General features: G+C 42.0%; 1 protein-coding gene across 1 annotated transcript; it reads right to left on the reverse strand.

The window, feature by feature from the left end:
• Positions 1-392: 392 nt before the first annotated feature.
• Positions 393-20,643, reverse strand: LOC133232098 (protein SCO1 homolog, mitochondrial). Its single transcript, XM_061391086.1, has 6 exons — positions 20,309-20,643; positions 18,756-18,846; positions 15,924-16,121; positions 15,154-15,246; positions 10,386-10,501; positions 393-3,389 (listed from the first exon to the last, which is right to left on the reverse strand). The coding sequence occupies exons 1-6, from the start codon at positions 20,591-20,593 to the stop codon at positions 3,255-3,257; spliced, it is 918 nt and encodes a 305-aa protein (XP_061247070.1). The 5' UTR covers positions 20,594-20,643; the 3' UTR covers positions 393-3,254.
• Positions 20,644-20,648: the final 5 nt, after the last annotated feature.

The raw sequence follows: 20,648 nt of genomic DNA on the forward strand, positions 1-20,648 counted from the left end.
CAAAGGAAATGCATCCAAAGTTTCCTGGTGGGCGAACAATGCTGACTTGAACATTCCAACTTTTCTGAATATTACAAATGTTTATGTTACAATTGTGGAAAGATTAATCACCTTTAAAATACAGTCTTAAAATGAACAGAAAACAACCCGTAGGTTCTAAAGGGGAACATATGGCTAAAGAGGTTATTAATTGCACCTCATTAATAGGAATAACCACCCATATCTCTACAGAGTAATGTAACTAAGAACCACAGGCAAAATGTATGAGCTCAATGGATGAAGAATGCTTGCGTGACTGGTCTTTGAAAGGGTAGCTCTTGCAACATACACACACTCATACGACTTAACTGTGCCATATGCAAAAAAAGAAAAGACATTATTTAGAGCAGTACTGGTGATCTGAAAATTTTAATTTCTTTTAACCTTATATTTAAAAACAACATAAGATATTTTACAATCTCTTATACAGATATTCACAAATTCAAACCATTTACTGGGTTCACATCAGCTGTCAATCCACACAGGGTTTTTACTGGTATTCAGCGAGTCTCGGCTCTCAGACCCGAAGTATCAGCTATCTCACCGATAGCCAGGTGCACACAGTACTTTCAGGCCTGCTGCATGGACAGGATTTTTATAATTTTCAAACAAATGCCACTTCTTAAAATAGTAATTCCACTTAAGAGTCCAGCAAAAACACAACCCATCCAGGTCAAGGTTTGCCAAGTGGTATTTTATTGAGAGGCAGCCTTGACTTTAATTTCCGGAGGCTTACAACGAACGGGTGCCGCGTGGCCACAGTGTACCCCCTCCCTGCATCAACTTTTGTCTGGCCCCCATGAACACCCCATGCTTCCCTTGTGGCTCAGCTGGTAAAGAATCTGCCTGCAATGCAGGAGAACTGGGTTCGATCCCTGGGTTGGGAAGATCCCCTGGACAAGGAAAAGGCTACCCACTCCAGTATTCTGGCCTGGAGAATTCCATGGACTGTATAGTCCACAGGGTTGCAAAGAGCTGGACACAACTGAGCGACTTTCACAGGCACCCTACAGCCCTGGGACAGGCAGGGACCTGACCACAAACTGGGACCCAACTTCTAATGCAGATTCAGGAGTGAGGCCAGCACTTCATCTCTGGGAGCGTCCGCCCCTACATAGAGACATTTGGACGTCATCTCTGAGGTCTTCTGTCCAACTTCTAAGCCTTTAAACTTGACACTGGAGTGAAGAGCAAATAAACGGCCTTTTTCAAATGCTTCTGTTCCTTTTCTGGATCATGACACAGGCTCTAACCTGCAACAGCTGAGAATGAAGATTGAATTTTCTCCGGTATAAACTGCTGCAAAGTGATCTGCACAAATGTTCTGTGGCTTAAAACAGACCATCTTTTTACATGTCTGGCATTTCAGATACTTAAGATCTTGTTTGTTATGTGAGACTCGGCTTTTACTGGGGCTTCCACTGGGGTTCAAAGTGTAAAGAATCTGCCTGCAATGCAGGAGACCCAGGTTCTTCTAAGTTTCTCACCTCCTTGACAAGGTTCCCAGGAAAGTCATCCCAAACCAATGACTTCTGCCTGCGTTTAGGTTTATATAAACTAAATCTGGGTAGTTTTGTATGAAGAAGCCAAAGAGAGAATGGTACTGTGGCAGTCCTCTAGGTGCTGTCACAAAGCATGACTGCCCCAGCTCCTGAACAGACGTCGTCTCATAGCTCTGGCACCCAGAAGCCCCTGATCCAGGGAAGGGCAGGGCTTGTTTCTTGCCTCTCTCCGTGTCTTCACGTGGTCTTCTCTCAGCCTGTGTCCCAATCTCTTCTTGTAAGAACAGGAATGCTGGATGAGGGCCCACCTGAAAGGCCTCATTTTAACATCTGAGACCCTATCTTCTCACAGTCTCATTCTGAGGCACTGGGGTTAGAACTTCAATGAACGTATGAACAGCTTAGCCCAGAACAGCTCGAGTTTGACTTTCTTCACACCCCTTCACGTAAATATCTGTAGTAGGTTTAACTTAAGTATTGAGAAGAGGATTTAAAACCCAAAAGATAGAGCCATGTCACAGCAACAGAACTGATGTGAAGGCAAAGTCCACGTCTGATGAGGCACCACACCTGTCAGGGTGTGTGGAGGCTGGCAAAGGCTCTGCAGCAGCTTCAGGTGGAGAACGGTGATAAGACAGTGAAGTCCAGACTTCAGGGAAGTTAAATTCTGAAATAAAAGCCAGCGTCTCCCTTAATGGCTCTGACTCCAGCACTTTGTGGATGGACATGCCAAAGATGAGCAGAGTCCTCACCCAGATCCAAACCTGCCTTCCCCACATTCCTCCCACTGACCCCCAAAACAGCCTCTGAGGCCCCAGTCCCCAGCCATTGCATCAGAGGAACCTGGGTGGCAAGTGTGAACCCAGCCCTGGGCCCGGGCACCTGCACTTTAACAAGACCTACCTACCAGCCCCAAGAGCTATAAGCTGTCACGTCTGCACCCATGAGAAAGGCCATGCTTGTCCAAGCTGCAAAGCTGAGCACACCTTTATCTCAGGCAAATGCAGTCTAGCACAGGCAGGCGGGTACTCTGTACACGTGCATGGTCCATATCCTCACACCCTCCGGGAGGTCCCTGGAAGCCCCACACATCATACTGCTAAAAATCACAAGAAAGATCCCTAGGGAACCCGATCTAATAGTTTGTCCCAAACAACAGATTCCCTCTGAGTAAAATCACACTGCAAACAATGACAATGATTCTCATTCACAAGGAAGACTATACTAATGCTTTCAAGCGTAAAGATTAATTATGAATGTCAGAGAGCCTGAGCTGATTGCATCAGCCACCTCAAAGAGGAAAGCAAGCGACACTCCTCTTGGAAACTCAGTACAACCTGTCTGAGCAAGGCCTCAAGACTCCAGACAGGCAGCCACGTGACCAGAGGGCCCCACTCATGTGGGGAGATGCCTAGGATGCGTCTTTTCCAGCTGTATCCTTCCCTGAGGTCCATTCCACTGGTTTCAAGACAAATGGGTTCTCTGGTCTCAAGGCCACAATTTGGGAGACTTTGGGTTGTAATCTATACAGTTCCAAAAATTCATCCTTGATGAACCCAAGTGTAATATGCCCTGTCCAAAATTCAGATTTTCTCCTGGTGTGAAGTCCTTTCTGTAGGCTGCATGTATGTACATGTATGTACTGGCTCCTACGGGAGATGAAGTCCTTCCTCTTTGGCAGGAGAATAGAGCATGGCTAGGCTGCGTTAGCTATTAGCTCTTTTTCCTGTGGGTCCTCATGTGTGCAGCAATTGAACCAGCTATTTCTGCATTCTTCTTGTTCTGGCCAAAATAATCTAGAAATTCACCATCTGGTCCAATCAAGTACATTATGATTGTATGATCAACCTGCAGAGAAAAGGGGAAAGGGAAGGATGACAAAAAGTTCACCAAAATAAGCTCCTTACTGTACTGAATGAATCCTGCAGGTAAGACACTAACTTCTGCAGCATCTATTATTTCCATCATTTAGGGAATGGGCCTACGTCTATTACAGTCAATTCACAACCACAAATTATCTAAAATCTTTTGTTTCAGAAATTTGCCCTAACTATTGCTTGACACATCAAGCGAGAACTTGGAATTCTTTCAGTTCAATCCTTAACACACTCATCTACACAATTCTGAGGAAAGAACACACTTCTAAGAAATGGCTGCTGCTGGCCTTCACAAAGCTGTGGATCACTGATGCCTGCTTGGAAACAGTCCATGTTTACGAGTAAAACATTTTATCTGACCCCTTAACCACATCATAAAGAGATATCCCATGGAATTAAAAGTGTTGGTAAGAAATTACTTTCTTTATTAAGTTCTTGGGTATGTTCTTTTATGTTTTTGGAAGAACTAGTTATCATTCATCACATCCTAAATTCTACTTACCATGTTTTATGAGAAAAAACCCAGACCACTAACCACTAAACACATAATATATATAAATTCCAACACAGTATTTAGTTCGGATATTAGTGGTTCAAAAGGAAACATGAAAATGAGCAGAAGACTTGGCCCTTGGAATCTTTGGAATTTATTCCAGGCTTGACTGCTATTTGGCAAGACAAAGACAGGAATGTGATCACACATACCAGACTGGAGACACCCCAAATATACCCGGACACACATGCTATGTCTGTGAAGTTGTCATGCTTTTACACACACACATTTGTAAAGAGAGAGCAAATGGAAAGAGTCACTAGCCTACTCACATCGGAAAGAATGCAGAGCCAGGGGCTCAGACAGCTGCTGCTCTCAGGGGTCTGGGGATAACTCACCTCGGGAGGGCAGGGGCCTGCATTTCTCCAAACAGCTGACAGTCAGAACGAGGCCTCCAGGCATCTCCTGAAGCCCTACTCCATAGCTCACACCTCTTCTTTTTTCACCCCATTTCTTCCTTACTCTTACTCTTTCTATTCTGTTCTCTCTCCTCCTTAAAAAACCAGAATTTCAGTGTGTGTTTGGCTTAATTTTATGAGTATCCCTCATATAAATTACATTCTAACACATAGTAAAAATACTGTCCCACCCAAACTGTCAGACTGGTCAGTGGCCATGTCTCAGTGTTCACTGGGGTCATGGGCAGAGCAAATCATCATGCTTCCACTGTAAACTTCGAGTAGTTTCTAGTGCAGAGAAAGGATACTACCATCTGCTGACAAGCACCTCCATGTGCCATCTTAACCCAGGAGACAGGTATTATCTCCTCTGCAAGTGACAAACAGGCTCCAGGGGGGCAAGTGACATAATTAGTAAGTGGCAGAACAAGCTTAGAACCTAGATCTACCCCATTCCAAAGTCCATAGTCTTTGGACTGTCCCACCTCCGTCTCTGCAGGAATGCTGGGGCGCAACCACGCAGTGTGTCTAACATGCAGTTTGTACACATACATACATACTCCTTCAGACTCTCTAGGTTCTCCTCAGGGGGCGCCTCTGCCACCAGGTCCCGCTGGATTCTTCCAGACAATCCTTTTGCATTTATCAGTGTGTCAATACCCACCCATTTCTTTTTATGCAAAAGTGACAACACATTATGGGGCTTCCCTGGTGGCTCAGTGGTAAAGAACCCACCTGCTACTGCAGGAGACGCGGTTTAATCAATGGGTTGGGAAGAGCCCCTGGAGAAGGAAACGGCAACCTACTCCAGTGTTCCTGACTGGGAAAGCCTGTGGACAGAGGAGCCGGGCGGGCTATAGTCCTTGGGGTTGCAAAGTCAGACACAAGTGAGTAACCACCACCACACTATACTTTTTTCCCCACGTGGCAATATACTGGATGTTGTTCTGTATCAGTACATGTATAGAAGCCTTTTAAAAAATGGTTGCTTGGTTTTCAGTCCATTTACAAACAATGCTGTAGGTTTTATCTGTAGGGCAGATTCCAAAACATAGGGTCTCTAACCTAAAAAGTATTTAAATGCTTTAAATGCTGATAATACAAATGGCCTTCTGAAGAGTGTGTATCAGTTGAATCCCATCAACAAGGCATGGAAGTGCCAGTGGGTCCAATTTCACTCACTGTAGTGTTTTCTCTTTCCGTAAATAAGATCATGACAATATATTTGGCCTTTCTGATCCAACAGGTGAAAGATGACATCACATAATACAACTCACACTTCTTTTATTAAGACTGAACATCTCAGGTTTGAAAGCCACGTGTATTCTTTTCCACAAGTGTTTTCTAACTAACACTTAGAAAATAATACATTACACATATCACACGATGGCTTGCACACGTAGCTGTCAGGAATGTGTAGCACGTTCAGGTTATGCACGCTATGGGTCTGAGGACGCCATGAGCATTCAAAGCCAGAAGCTCATCTCTGTCGCTACTGAGATTAAAAAATCTCCTTCCTTTACCTCTCCATCTTAAAAGCACTCCCTCACTTCCTGCATGTCCTTAAATCTTAAGTTCCCTTACCATCTCCTCAAGAAACAAAACCACACTAGTTGAAAAAAACCAAGAAGCTGGAGAATGTCTCCTCCTACTGGTTGATTTTGCAAGTGTATAGCAGTGAACGCACTGATTCTTATCAAAACATTGCATTCTATGGTAGATCAGTATTTATTTCTCAAAATGGGGTCTCAGATGGGTTCTAGAGGGTTTAAGAGATCTCCACAAGATTTAAATATTCACATTTTAAAGATTAAGATTAATACCCATATTCTGGATTACCTGCACGCCTATCTTAGGGTACACATGTCAGCACCTGTGTTTGGTTTATGTTTATGAGCTCACTGGCACCTTGCCTTTCACTGCTAGTTATGGTCAGACAAGAAAAGATGAACTCTTACTAAGTGAAGACCAACCAGCTCAAAGGTTTCAAAGTATTTTTATCTGTCTGTCTGCCTATCTACCTGTCTACTGCACTGCTCAACCTGTGGGATCTCAGTTCCCCAACCAGGGACTGAACTCTGGCCCTTGCAATGAAACTGTGGAGTACTAACCACTGGACCACCAAGGAATTCCCTCAAGGTATTTTAAATAAAAAATGATGAGAGTCAGTTGCCAATAGAGGTGGGTGTCTGACAGCAGTGTGACCCAAATCACTTTCCTGTGCTAAGCAGTGCTCTGGGTTCAGCAAAGTATCTCTTAACATTAGCTGAATGTTTTAACTGAGTATTTTAGGTTGTTTGGTCTAATCTGTAAAATTTAACTTTAGAATTATGAGCTATAAGCACAAGACTAAGAAGTGTTAACTAGTTGACAATTGTGTGTATGTTTAATTTAATAAAGCTGTTCAACCCTGGAAGTCTGACTGACTAGCTCAAATGCTCCCACTATTATCAAAGTTAAGTTCAAAACCAGTCAGTACAACTCTCTTTTACAGAAAGATAAAGAAGTCTAAAAAGCTCTTTCTCCTTGGCTTCTTCTCATGCTGTTAGTGTGACAAGAGGAAACCACAGTAGGTCCTTCTACTTTGCTTAAACTTAGAGTTTAAGAAAAAACGCTGATTTTTCTCTTTTTCTCTCATGAACTCAAGTTTCCCTAAGTCTATGAGGCACCAGAACTAAAAATAAGATTACTATGTGGGTTTAAGGCAAAGGGACCAGAAACACACCTTTAATTTAGGCCAAAGGCTATGGGGCACCCACATGCTCCAGGTTCAGAGGTGGTGGGGAAATCACAGTGGGCTGTAGAGGTAGCCCTGCAGTGAGACGCTCCCTCTGCACATCCTCCTGGAAGCTGGCCATGGTCCTGCTGGCACACCAGTGTTTCAGGGTCCTGACTGCCTTTCTACAAAACCAGCTCTGCAGCTGGAAAGTCTCTTATGATTCATCACTTTGTCACAACAATATTTCAGAGAAAATAGAGCATGGCAACCGAGGAAAAATCTTGAAATAACATTAAAATACAATGTAAGCGCTTCATGTGATAGGGAAGTATGTCCATGTTGGGAAGGAAACTGGGTGGGTAGGGGTGGTGCTTATGCTTCACTGAGAAACCACTGACAAGAAGAGGAACAAGGTGACTGAGATCCTGGGTACTGCTGATGTATGTGAAGACAGCTCTCTAACGTAAGGGCTGCAGAAGAACCACCTAATAGAATTTGTTCTTCATTTTAAAAAAGCATATTGAACACCTAATTATGCAGAGCCTAACAGTTGCAAATGCAACTAAACACAAAATTATGTAAATGTATAAAGTTGGTATGAAAAGAAATCTTATAAAAAGTAACTGCCTATGGCTTTCTTTTCTCCTGGTTTTCAGAATTCTTACTCACTCAACCCGAAAATGCAGGTCCCTAAGGCCTAATACTGCTTCTCAAAAGAAGCATATTTCTTAAACCTCTTCATTAGGGGGCAGAGAGAACCAATAGTGTTTATAAACTAAAAATGAGCTTTGCCCAAAATGATTATTTTATCTCTAGTGAATTTAAGATAGCCCAGATTTTAATATACTGCTCTACAATTTTATATGGCATGAGAAAAGTGGGCAATTAAACTATTAGAACAAAAAATTTAATCATCCTTCAAAAACTACATATACTTTTCTATCCTCTCAGATCAGATCAGATCACTCACTCAGTCGTGTCCGACTCTTTGCGACCCCCTGAATCGCAGCACGCCAGGCCTCCCTGTCCATCACCAGCTCCTGGAGTTCACTCAGACTCACGTCCATCGAGTTAGTGATGCCATCCAGCCATCTCATCGTCTGTCGTCCCCTTCTCCTCCTGCCCCCAATCCCTCCCAGCATCAGAGTCTTTTCCAATGAGTCAACTCTTCACATGAGGTGGCCAAAGTATGGAGTTTCAGCTTTAGCATCATTCCTTCCAAAGAAATCCCAGGGCTGATCTCCTTCACAATGGACTGGTTGGATCTCCTTGCAGTGCAAGGGACTCTCAAGAGTCTTCTCCAACACCACAGTTCAAAAGCATCAATTCTTCGGCGCTCAGCCTTCTTCACAGTCCAACTCTCACATCCATACATGACCACAGGAAAAACCATAGCCTTGACTAGACGAACCTTTGTTGGCAAAATAACGTCTCTGCTTTTGAATATGCTATCTAGGTTGGTCATAACTTTCCTTCCAAGGAGTAAGCGTCTTTTAATTTCATGGCTGCAGTCACCATCTGGAGTGATTTTGGAGCCCCAAAAAATAAAGTCAGACGCTGTTTCCACTGTTTTCCCATCTATTTCCCATGAAGTGGTGGGACCGGATGCCATGATCTTTGTTTTCTGAATGTTGAGCTTTAAGTCAACTTTTTCACTCTCCACTTTCACTTTCATGAAGAGGCTTTTGAGTTCCTCTTCACTTTCTGCCATAAGGGTGGTGTCATCTGCATATCTGAGGTTATTGATGTTTCTCCTGGCAATCTTGATTCCAGCTTGTGTTTCTTCCAGTCCAGCGTTTCTCATGATGTACTCTGCATATAAGTTAAATAAACAGGGTGACAATATACAGCCTTGGTGAACTCCTTTTCCTATTTGGAACCAGTCTGTTGTTCCATGTCCAGTTCTAACTGTTGCTTCCTGACCTGCATACAAATTTCTCAAGAGGCAGATCAGGTGGTCTGGTATTCCCATCTCTTGAAGAATTTTCCACAGTTTATTGTGATCCGCACAGTCAAAGGCTTTGGCATAGTCAATAAAGCAGAAATCGATGTTTTTCTGGAACTCTTGCTTTTTCTATGATCCAGCGGATGTTGGCAATTTGATCTCTGGTTCCTCTGCCTTTTCTAAAACCAGCTTGAATATCTGGAAGTTCACGGTTCACATATTGCTGAAGCCTGGCCTGGAGAATTTTGAGCATTACTTTACTAGTGTGTGAGATGAGTGCAATTGTGCGGTAGTTTGAGCATTCTTTGGCATTGCCTTTCTTTGGGATTGGAATGAAAACTGACCTTTTCCAGTCCTGTGGCCACTGCTGAGTTTTCCAAATTTGCTGGCATATTGAATGCAGCACTTTCACGGCATCGTCTTTCAGGATTTGGAATAACTCAACTGGAATTCCATCACCTCCACTAGCTTTGTTCATAGGGATGCTTTCTAAGGCCCACTTGACTTCACATTCCAGGATGTCTGGTTCTAGGTCAGTGATCACACCATCGTGATTATCTGGGTCGTGAAGATCTTTTTTGTACAGTTCTTCTGTGTATTCTTGCCATCTCTTCTTAATATCTTCTGCTTCTGTTAGGTCCATACCATTTCTGTCCTTTATCGAGCTCATCTTTGCATGAAATGTTCCTTTGGTATCTCTGATTTTCTTGAAGAGATCCCTAGTCTTTCCCATTCTGTTGTTTTCCTCTATTTCTTTGCACTGATCGCTGAAGAAGGCTTTCTTATCTCTTCTTGCTATTCTTTGGAACTCTGCATTCAGATGTTTATATCTTTCCTTTTCTCCTTTGCTTTTTGCTTCTCTTCTTTTCACAGCTATTTGTAAGGCCTCCCCAGACAGCCATTTTGGTTTTTTGCATTTCTTTTCTATGGGAATGGTCTTGATCCCTGTCTCCTGTACAATGTTATGAACCTCATTAGTTCATCAGGCACTCTATCTATCAGATCTAGGCCCTTAAATCTATTTCTCACTTCCACTGTATAATCATAAGGGATTTGATTTAGGTCATACCTGAATGGTCTAGTGGTTTTCCCTACTTTCTTCAATTTAAGTCTGAATTTGGCAATAAGGAGTTCATGGTCTGAGCCACAGTCAGCTCCTGGTCTTGTTTTTGCTGACTCTTTAGGGCTTCTCCATCTTTGGCTCTCAAGCCTCCCTAATTATTAAGGAATCTGCTATTATCTCAGATTATTTACCATTTTCATTTTGCTTTTAAAGCCAGTTGCCATGGAAAGCTTATAAATGTCTGAGACCCGGGCGCCCGCCCAGGTGTTGAAACTGAACATTTACTTACTATGTAGTCCTCATCTTCGTCCTTGGGGCCAGGGCTGTAATACACTCTGAATGCTCTGGCCACTTGATCGATCTCTTCTTTTGTGCCAGTCAAGCCAATCAGTTTGGGAGAAAATTCTAAATAAAAAATGAGAAAGACAGTGAAAAAGAAGAGGCAAAAAACAACCATCCCTACTTCAAAAAACAGTTATAAAGCTACTGCTACTTTCTTCCTGTGAGTCCCTTAAGTTTTTCATGTTTCAAAGAAGAAATTAATCTAAAACAAATGAAAAATTCCCTCTGTGATATGTGTCACATTCACCAAGACAGACCACACTGGAATTAAACCAGAAATCAATAGCAGAAAGATATCTGGAAAATCCCCAAAACACATGGAAATTAAACACACTTCTAAATAACACAAGGGCCAAAGAAGAAATCTCAAAAGAAACTAAAAATCAAAATGGAAATACAACTTATTGAATGCATATAGTAGAAAAGAAGACATAAAACGTATGAGTTTCTACCTTAGGATCTAGAAAAAGAGAAAATTAAATCCAAAGTATGCAGAAGAGAATTAGAGCAGAAATCAGTGAAACTTAAAACAGGGTATTAATAGAGAACAGCAATGAAATCAAAAGTTCTTGATAATGTATGTCAAATTGTTTCATGATTATCTAATAAAGCTGGAAGCAATGTATTCTAATTATTTGTCTTAACTTTTGTTAACTTAGTTGTTTTTAAACATTTAGGTATAGTTCTGAGATATGCTGAAGTTTAAAGATATTCTTATGAATTAAGCACGACAGTTTTCCATTGCATCATATGAGAAAAAACCTGGCTGATGATTAGTTCATGCCAGGTCAAAATACCTGTGCCTCATTTTCCAGCACATAATCTCACAGCATGCATTTGCTATTAAGTTTTTGGAATTTGTGTAAGTAAGCTGGGGAAGTCACTTACAAAACTTGGATTCACCAGACCCCTGAGCTGAGTCCAGCATTTAACAGCAGCACTTTCTTTCAAAGGGAGAGGAAACCCATTATCATTCTCTGGTCTAACTCATTCTAAATTGAAAAACTGCTCAGAAACTAAAAAAGCAAGGTGGTTTGTCTTACTTCCCCATTCTCTGAGTAAATGAAGAGAAGCTAAGTGAAGCCTGAACTAGTTGCACATCCAAACCTTTTAAAACAATTGCTGAAACTCCAGTAATTTTCTAAATACCAACTTAAATACTTAAAATTCTCCCCAAATGCAACTAGAAATGGTATCATCATCAACCACTGTACTTACTATGAAGAATATTACCATAGGGTCTTGGTATTTCCATTAGGTACAGCAACTCAAACATTTACTCATTTGGGGATACCTAAGTTTGGTTAATATGTGATGATAAGTAAAAGTCAGTATGACACATATTTAAATTTGAGATCATTTATTACCCAATGAGTTACACCTGCTTTTAAAAAATAACAATGCTATTGCTCCAATTTCTGACACACCTGTAAGCTGTGGATATAAATTCTGCTTACATATAATAAAAATTCTAAAACTTCAATGAGAAAATAATCCTTTGTAATCTTGGGTTAGGCAAGTATTTCTCACAGATGACACCAAAAAGATTATCCATTAATATAAAAGAACAAACTAATAAATGGAACTTCTCCAAAATGGAAGTGTGAAGTGAAAAGTTAAAGTCACTCAGTTGTGTTTGTGAATATACAGTCCATAGAACCCTCCAGGTCAGAATCCTAGAGTGGGTAGCCTTTCCCTTCTCCAGGGGATCTTCCCAACCCAAGGACCAAACCCAGGTCTCTCGCATTGCAGGCGGATTCTTTACCAGCTGACCCACAAGGGAAGCCCTCCAAAATGGAAACTGCTCTTCAAAATACATGGCTGACATGACAAGCCATAGGCTAAAAGGAAATATCAGCAAATCATACACCTGATAAAAGACTTTTATCAGAAATATAAATAATAAACAAATACTTAAGTAAAATGAAACAAACAGCTCATAAAAATGAGAGATGTGGAGACACTTTACCAAAGACATACAGATGGCAAGTAACGGCATGAAAAGATGCTTAATATTAAAAGTTATTAAGGGAAATGCATTATTAAAACCACAATGAAACACCACTAGAACACCTACTGAAGCAGCTAAAATTAAAAAGACTGACCCTACCAAGTGTGGCAAGGATGTGGAGGAGCTGGAGCTCTCATGTGGTGCCAGTGGGAGTGTAAAAATGCACAACCACTTTGGGAAAAAGTCTGTCAGCTTCTTAAGAAGTTAAGCACTCACCTATTACAGGACCTAGCCACTCCACTCCGAGGTACTTACTCAAGGGCAATGAAAGCATGTGTCCACACAAAGACGTGCACACGAGTGCTCTCAACAGCTTTATTTGTAAGGATCAGAGACTGGAAATAATTCCAATGTCCATCAATGGGATACTACTGAACAAAAACAATGAATAAACTATTGATACACACCATAACATGGATGAATCTCAACATAATTACACTGAAGGTGTGTGTCTGTGTATATGTGTTAGTCACTCAGTAATGTCTGACTCTTTGTGACCCCATGGAGTGTAGCCCACCAGGCTCCTCCATCCATGGGATTTTCCAGGCAAGAATACTGGAGGGGGTTGCCATTTCCTTCTTCAGGGGATCTTCCTGATTCAGGGATCGAACCCAGGTCTCCTGCACTGCAGGCTGGCTCTTTACTGTCTGAACCAACATGGATGAAATCTCAACATAATTATACTGAAGGAAGTCATTAAAAAAAACAGCATATACTGTATAATCCCATTTACATAAACTTATAAATTTGCAAACTAATCTGTATCGACAGAAAGCAGGTAAGTGGTTGCCTGGAGATAGAAGGTAGGTGCAGGCGAGAGACACGAATAGCAGGGGCACGTGGAAGCTGATGGGGGTGATGGATACGTTCACTCGGACTGTGGTGATGGTGTCCCGAGTTCTTACATGTGTCAAAAGGAACACACTATGCTGTACTTTAAGTACTCTTTTTATATATCAACCATCTCTCATTACATATGTTAAATAATAAAACATACAGCAGGTCTGTCATAAAACACATTTGAAAATAACTCAAAGTTCTCGAGGGTATGTATTAGGTGTCGTATAATAAAAATAATTAGAAAACAATTCATTAGTCCTTCTGACCAGTAGCTTAAATCAATTTCACCATAATTAAAATCGAAATTCCTGATTTTTAAGCACCCACGTTCCAGGCATTAGTATAACTACAAAACCTGTCTGATCAGATTTTTACTCATTATTATTATTTTTTTTGCTTCCAGTGTTTAATCACACGAATTTTAACAAGTCATTCTTTTCTTTCCTTTTACATATTTTCTTAATTGAATTATATTTAATTGAATTACAGCTGATTCACAATACTGTATTCTCATCACCTTTTTTAGCTGAAAAAACTTGAATTCAGAGAAATTACCCAAACTCATAAGAACCTAAATTTTCACCCTTAATTCTGTCATAATTTCTAGCCTTTAAAAGTACCTTCTAATAGGCTTTAAGTACATGTTGAGATGATTGAACTGAAATTCTTCCTTAAAACAGCTATGTGTTTATCATTTATACTTTAGATTTATAAAATATGCATTGAGTTCAAAAATGTGTTTATATTTAGTTATTTTTCTTTAATCTCCCAATGAACATACTCCCAGAATGCATGTTTGCCCTAATTTTACGAAAGGGAGAATGAGGTTCTGAGCTGGAATCAGAAGCAACTGAACTTCAGTTCAGTTCAATAGCTCAGTCATGTCCGACTCTTGGAGACCCTATGGACTACAGCACACCAGGCTTTCCTGCCCATCACCAACTCCCAGAGTTTACTCAAACTTATGTCGACCGAGTCGGTGACGCCTTCCAACCATCTCATCCTCTGTTGTCCTGTTCTCTTCCTGCCTTCAATCTTTCCTAGCATCAGGGTCTTTTCCAATGAGTCAGTTCTTCGCATCTGGTGGCCAAAGTATTGGAGTTTCAGCTTCAGCATCAGTCCTTCCAATGAATATTCAGGACTGATTTGCTTTAGGATTGACTGGTTAGATCTCCTTGCTGTCCAAGGGACTCTGAAGAGTCTTCTCTAACACCACAGTTCAAAAGCATCAATTCTTCGGCACTCAGTTTTCTTTATGGTCCACCTCTCACATCCATATGTGACTACTGGAAAAACCATAGCTTTGACTAGATGGACATTTGTTGCCAAAGTAATGTTTTGGCTTGTTAATATGCAGTCTAGGCTGGTCACAGCTTTTCTTCCAAGGAGCAAGTATCTTTTAGTTTCATGGCTGCAGTCACCATCTGCAGTGATTTTGGAGCCCAAGAAAATAAAGTCTGACACTGTTTCCATTGTTTTCCCATCTATTTGCCATGAAGTGATGGGACCGGATGCCATAATCTTAGTTTTCTGAATGCTGAATTTTAAGCCAACTTTTTCATTCTCCTCTTTCATTTTATCAAGAGGCTCCTGATGAATTGCTCAGAAGCAATTACAGCCTCTCAACTCAAGGCTCTCTCTTTCCTTTTTGATATATGAAGACCAAGTTCAATCCTTCCCCTGTGACAAAATAATTTACTTACCAGCCAGAGTCAGAGTTCTGAGCCGCTTTCTACCCACCTGTGCAACAAGTGATGGTGCCACCTGTCCCTGTATCTCACAAGGCACTGCAAGGTGCGAGTGAGCCGATCTTCCAAAAACGCTAAGCACTAAACAGACATAAAGTGTTGGAAATAAAAAATACCTTTTACATAATTGGCGATGGCTTCTTCTGTGTCCCTCTCTGGGTCAATAGTGATGAAAAGTGGAGTTAAATTTGGCAGAGTTGGAATACTGTCTGAAAGAAAGTTCTTGTTAGTTATTATTTACATTCTGTGTGCAGCACAGCAAGGCAGTCAGGCAACACAGAGGGACAGCTAACACCAATTGGGGGCGGGGGGGAGGGGAGCCTCAGGAAGTGCAGGTACAAACATGTCTGTATGTACGTGTATGGTGCAGTCAGATACATATCCTAGCAAACACCTGCACCAGTGCGGACATGCTGTTACTCAGAATCACATCCTGTGGACATCCTGTCTTCTAATCCAATCCAGTGTTTGTAGGGTTCCCGGCCCCGCCTCCCCCCACAACCATTTCTCAAGTGCCAGGAAACTGTTAATAAGGTCTGAATATCCTGGAACAATTCATTTCCTAGTCTAACCAGCAGTCACCGGGGGAAAGGCAATGGCATGGTCTGTGATGAAAGGCTACAAAAAGCAAGGGACACAAAGCACAGTTAAGGGAGACCCAGACCACACGGACATTTTTAAGCAATCTAACGTTTAGCATCAAAACAAACTTCCTCTCTGGTGGGGAATAAGGTCACAGGAATCACAGCAACTAACAAGTCTAACACTGAGATAACTGAATAATTACAGCCCTCCACCTACCGGTAACGTAAGAATAGAAAAGCATAGTAACCTTAAGGGCATCAAGTAAGCATGTACTTTTTACAGAATGAGACAGTTTTCTTACCTATTTCATCCACGACTTGAATCATTTTTTCTAGTTCTTCTGGACAGATATCTGGACAATGAGTAAAACCAAAATAAATCAATACCCATTGACCCAGGTAGTCCTTATCAGTTTTGGGCTCGCCAGTATGAGTTGTGAGGGAAAATGGGCCCCCAAGTAAAGGCTTTCCAATGCTCCGATGCCGTTCCTTCTCCAGTTCTTAAAAAAAAAACACACACAGAAGGAGAGGAAAAAAAAGTCAATCTAACCACAGGTACTCAAATGCCTCATCTATGGTTCACACTATATTAATGACTACGGGCACAACATGTGGAAGAAATAGCCTGTTTCCAAGAAGCTTAAAAAAATATACTTTAAGAGAAATAAGCATAAAGTAAAATGAAATGAAATGCTATTGTACATAATAAGGACTATAAAAAAAAAGCAGTAAAAAAAATTTCCTTCCTCTTCCAGAGCAATTCAATCCTTAGCCATTAGGTGTGGCCATGAAGGGGTGGAGGAGGGTCACAGCAGAAGAGAATGTCTGAGACCAAGTGGGAGAGGTAGGTGGCCTGGCAGTGATGTTGGAGCCTGAGTGTACAGGAGGGCAGCTGCATGGGGAGAGGACAGAAGAAATGTGACCTTAGTTATTACATACAGGAGCCTGATCAAACAAGTAATATTAAACGTAAGTGTTAAAACAAATGGAAAAGGAGTTAGGACAATGGAAAGAGACAGTAGAACAAACCTTGAGGTACTGGAAAGAGATGGGAGGTAGTGTATGAACTTATGGTTTCAATACATATAGATACAGAAATAAATATAGCTATAAACATGTATATCTCTTTCCTAGCTCTGTTCACTAAAAGGACGCAGGAGTGGACACACCCCAACAGCAATGAGCTCATATCCTGACTTCCAAATATCATCATCTTCCACTAAAAGGAAATGAGGCTCTTTAGAGAAATGGCTGGTACCAGGATTAGGGCAGAGAAAGTACATGATCTCAGAACATTCTACCGCACTAGAATTAAGGATGACCTCAAAAGAATATTGGAGGACTGTTGAAAGGAAACAACAGTTTGTTAGAAGGAACGCCCATTGACCAATCTGGGACAATGGGAGTGTCAAACTAAAGAGAATAGTGGACTACAACTCACTGGCTTGCAAGAAAATCATAAGCCCACACTGACATAAATACATGAACTGAATTTCATGGGGAACAGAATATTTACATGCATAAATACAGAATATTTACATACATAAATGGACATCACGAAACACACAATTACATCTTCAGTAGAGAAGCGTGACAGACACCACCTTAATCAAGTGATCAGACTGAACTTTATCAGTAACGGGACAAATTGAATGAAATCACGTGACACCTGATTAAATACAACAAGAACACAGCATCCTCAATCTAATCAGGAGAAAACACCAGAAAAACCCAAACTAAGGGACAGTCTACAAAATCACTGGACTATAATCTTCCAAGCTGTCAAGGTCATGACAGTCAGGTAAAGGCTGCAAAACTGTTACAGACTGAAGGAGAACAGAAAGAACTAGCTATGAAGTGTGGTTCTACACTGGATCCTTCTGCTGTAAAAGGAGGGCAACAGTTGGGACTTCCCTGGCAGTCCAGAGGTTAAGACTCTGTGCGCTTCCACTGCAGGGAGTGAGGGTTCAATCCGCAGTAGGGAAACAAAGATCCCATGAGGAACGGCCAAAAAATGTTTAAAAAATAAAAGGAGGGTATCATTTGCAAAACTTGAACAAGATCTGAGATTGAACAGTAGTAATTTTCTGATTTTGTTGATTGTATTGTGGTCATGTTTAAGAATGTCCTTGTTTGTAGAAAATACACAATAAAGTATTTGGAGATGATAAGGCAGTATGTCAGCAAGTACTCTCACTTTTAATACTGTTTCATAATACAAGTTTTTACAAAACAAGATTAGTAACAGAAGGTGAAAATTCCAAACTAAAGTCAAAAGAAGCTTGGGTTTTCTAGAACTGTCTCTACTATTATTTTCCTAGTTTGTCAAGTTTGTTTCATTTTGAAACTGAAGCAACTTAAGTGCATATTAAAATATGAAAATCGTAATTAGTAAAACACTGCTTGCTACAGGAAAGAAATATATGTGTGTATCAATATGGTGCTTATATTCCTAAGGTTCTAAAGCCTACAATTCTCACTCCCAGATATAAACATTATCCTTTGTATAATGGCATCAAAAGAGACTCTCTAAAGAATCAAAACAGAGTAAGTGATACTTTAGGGATTTACTAGAAACTTCTAAAACAAACCTTAAAAGTCCTGAAATACTCACTAAAATATAAAGTTCTTGTAAACAATTTCTAAACTCCAAGTGTTAATTCAGAGCAGCTCCTGGCGTTCCCACCCCAGGTTCTCATAACCTCCCCTGACCGGGCAGAACCTCATCGAGTGAAGTCCTTTGCTTCTGTGTCTGCTTCACTCAATGCGCGCCTCGATGGCCGGACTGCACCCTAGTCATCTTTGTACCCTCTGGACTTCTTACCATCTGCATTCTAATCTGTCCACAGCAAGTCTTTTCACACAGTTGGACAGTGTGCCCTGAACAGACAGGACAGTGGGAAAACAGATGAAACCCCAATAAAGCCTGTAGTATAGTGAATAGTCATGGTTATACAAGATGGTAACATTAGGTGAAGATACATGGAAGATATGTGGGAACTCTGTCATTTTTACAATTCTACCATAAACATAAAATTATTTCAAGATACAAAGCTTAACACCAACACCACCAAGATGCTAGTCCATAGCCAGGAAGGGTTATATTAAGAGCTCACTGGATGGCATCTACATACTCTCCGTCTTTTCTTTCTTGAAGTACTTCATTCCAGCCAATAAAGCTCCTCCAATAGCAAACGTGATGGCTAAAGACTTCCAGGAAACAGGCTACTGGGGCAGAGATTTCAAAATTAAAAGTATTAGTAAACTGCATTTAATTACACTAAATTTATTACAGCAGTTTCTAAAATACATACACAGAAGCCTCAATCTTGTTAAACAGACATCTTGTTAAACAGACAGTATGTTTCACAGTACTTTGGGATGAAAAAACACAGTTGCATCTGAGCTCCTAACACAATTACTAGGCACTTCTTTCCAAGGGAACGTTCCCTAAATCAATTTCTGTTCACCTGAAAACAGCACCCAAGACGCAAGCACCATGAGTGTTACCCCGTGTGACTTGAGATCCCAACTGCTGATTTAAAAATCAGTTAATCACCTGCTTGTGCAGATACTGAGAAATAAACCAAATAAATCTGGGAAGTGAACCTAAATCAGTTTTCAGAAGTAACAAAGCCAAAGTAGAAGAGACTTAGAAGTGGAACTTCTTGCAAATGGCATCATTATTTCTTTGTACTTTCTTCCAAGTCCCGCGATAAGTAAAATAACTCATTAATCTTCCCCCAGCTCCAATAACCGCTTCTCTTACTTATCACTACAGCCTAGTGGCTCCTACGGAGAAGGCACTGGCGACCCACTCCAGAACTCTTGCCTGGAAAATCCCATGGACGGAGGAGCCTGGTAGGCTGCAGTCCATGGGGTCGCTAAGAGTCGGGCACGACTGAGCGACTTCACTTTCACTTTCAGGCATTGGAGAAGGAAATGGCAACCCACTCCGGTGTTCTTGCCTGGAGAATCCCAGGGACGGGGGAGCCTGGTGGGCTGCCGTCTATGGGGTCGCACAGAGTCGGACACGACTGACGCAACTTAGCAGCAGCAGCAGCGGCTCCTAAGTTCTTTTGCGGTCCTAGAATCCAGGAAAAACCAAAGGGAAAAAAGCATACCCAGCATTGCAACCATGACGCACATTTGCTCAGAACTAGCATACAACACACAAAGCCTCTGAAGGGAGAGTCGAGTGACAAATTATAAAAACGTTAACTCTTTAATTATGGCAAACTTACGGTTGAGACCCTCTGAAAAAACCTGAAACTTATTTTCTTCGCGCAATAGCTAACTAAAATCCAAGTCCGTATCCTTCTTTAACGCTGGAAGTGAAAGTCGGTCAGTCGTGTCCGACGCTTTGCGACCCCATAGACTATACAGTCCATGGAATTCTGCAGGCCAGAATACTGGAGTGGGTAGCCTTTCCCTTCTCCAGGGGATCTTTCCAACCCAGGATCGAACCCAGGTCTCCAGCATTGCAGGCGGATTCTTTACCAGCTGAGCCACAAGGGAAGCCCCTTTAATGACGGGGGTACGTGCAAAACGGAGGGGAACGCGGGATGAGATTCTGTGACTCAGGTGAGCAGGCTGGTTTCTGAGGTCATGACCAAGTGGTATGGGAAGGGCGCAGGGCTGGCCGACAGCCGAGACTAGCAAAGGCAAGGCTCTGGTATGTACTCACCCCGGGCTTCGAGGGGCGCATGGGGTCTCCGCTGCCCTTCCACTCCGGTCCTGACGACCCGGGCGGGGGCGGCATCGCAGTGCTGAGGGGGCGGCTCCCCAGGCAGCAGGCAGCGAGCCCCGAGGCCCGCCATGCCTCCTCTGGCCTCGCGCAGAGCCGCCCTAGCAAGACGCTAGCGGTCTCCTTCCCTGGGCCCCAAACCCCGAATCCGCGAGGAAAGAGACGCCAAAGTTGGCTGCCCGGAAGCCGCATTATCCGGCCGGGCGCGAGCAACAGCCCCGCCATGAGCTCGAGAGACCGCGCCTCCTTTGACCCGCCCCTCGATTTCCGGCGCCGTTTC

The sequence above is a fragment of the Bos javanicus genome, chromosome 19 (assembly GCF_032452875.1).
Source record: "Bos javanicus breed banteng chromosome 19, ARS-OSU_banteng_1.0, whole genome shotgun sequence".
In the NCBI taxonomy this organism is placed as follows: domain Eukaryota; kingdom Metazoa; phylum Chordata; class Mammalia; order Artiodactyla; family Bovidae; genus Bos; species Bos javanicus.

Excerpts from the sequence above, each read along its gene's own strand:
- LOC133232098 (XM_061391086.1), bottom strand. The coding sequence starts at position 20,593 with ATGGCGGGGCTGTTGCTCGCGCCCGGCCGGATAATGCGGCTTCCGGGC. Across the intron at positions 10,502-15,153 it reads CATCGCCAATTATGTAAAAG|AATTTTCTCCCAAACTGATT; the intron begins GTATTTTTTATT and ends TTTTTTATTTAG. Across the intron at positions 3,390-10,385 it reads ACGAAGATGAGGACTACATA|GTTGATCATACAATCATAAT; the intron begins GTAAGTAAATGT and ends TTTTCTCTGCAG.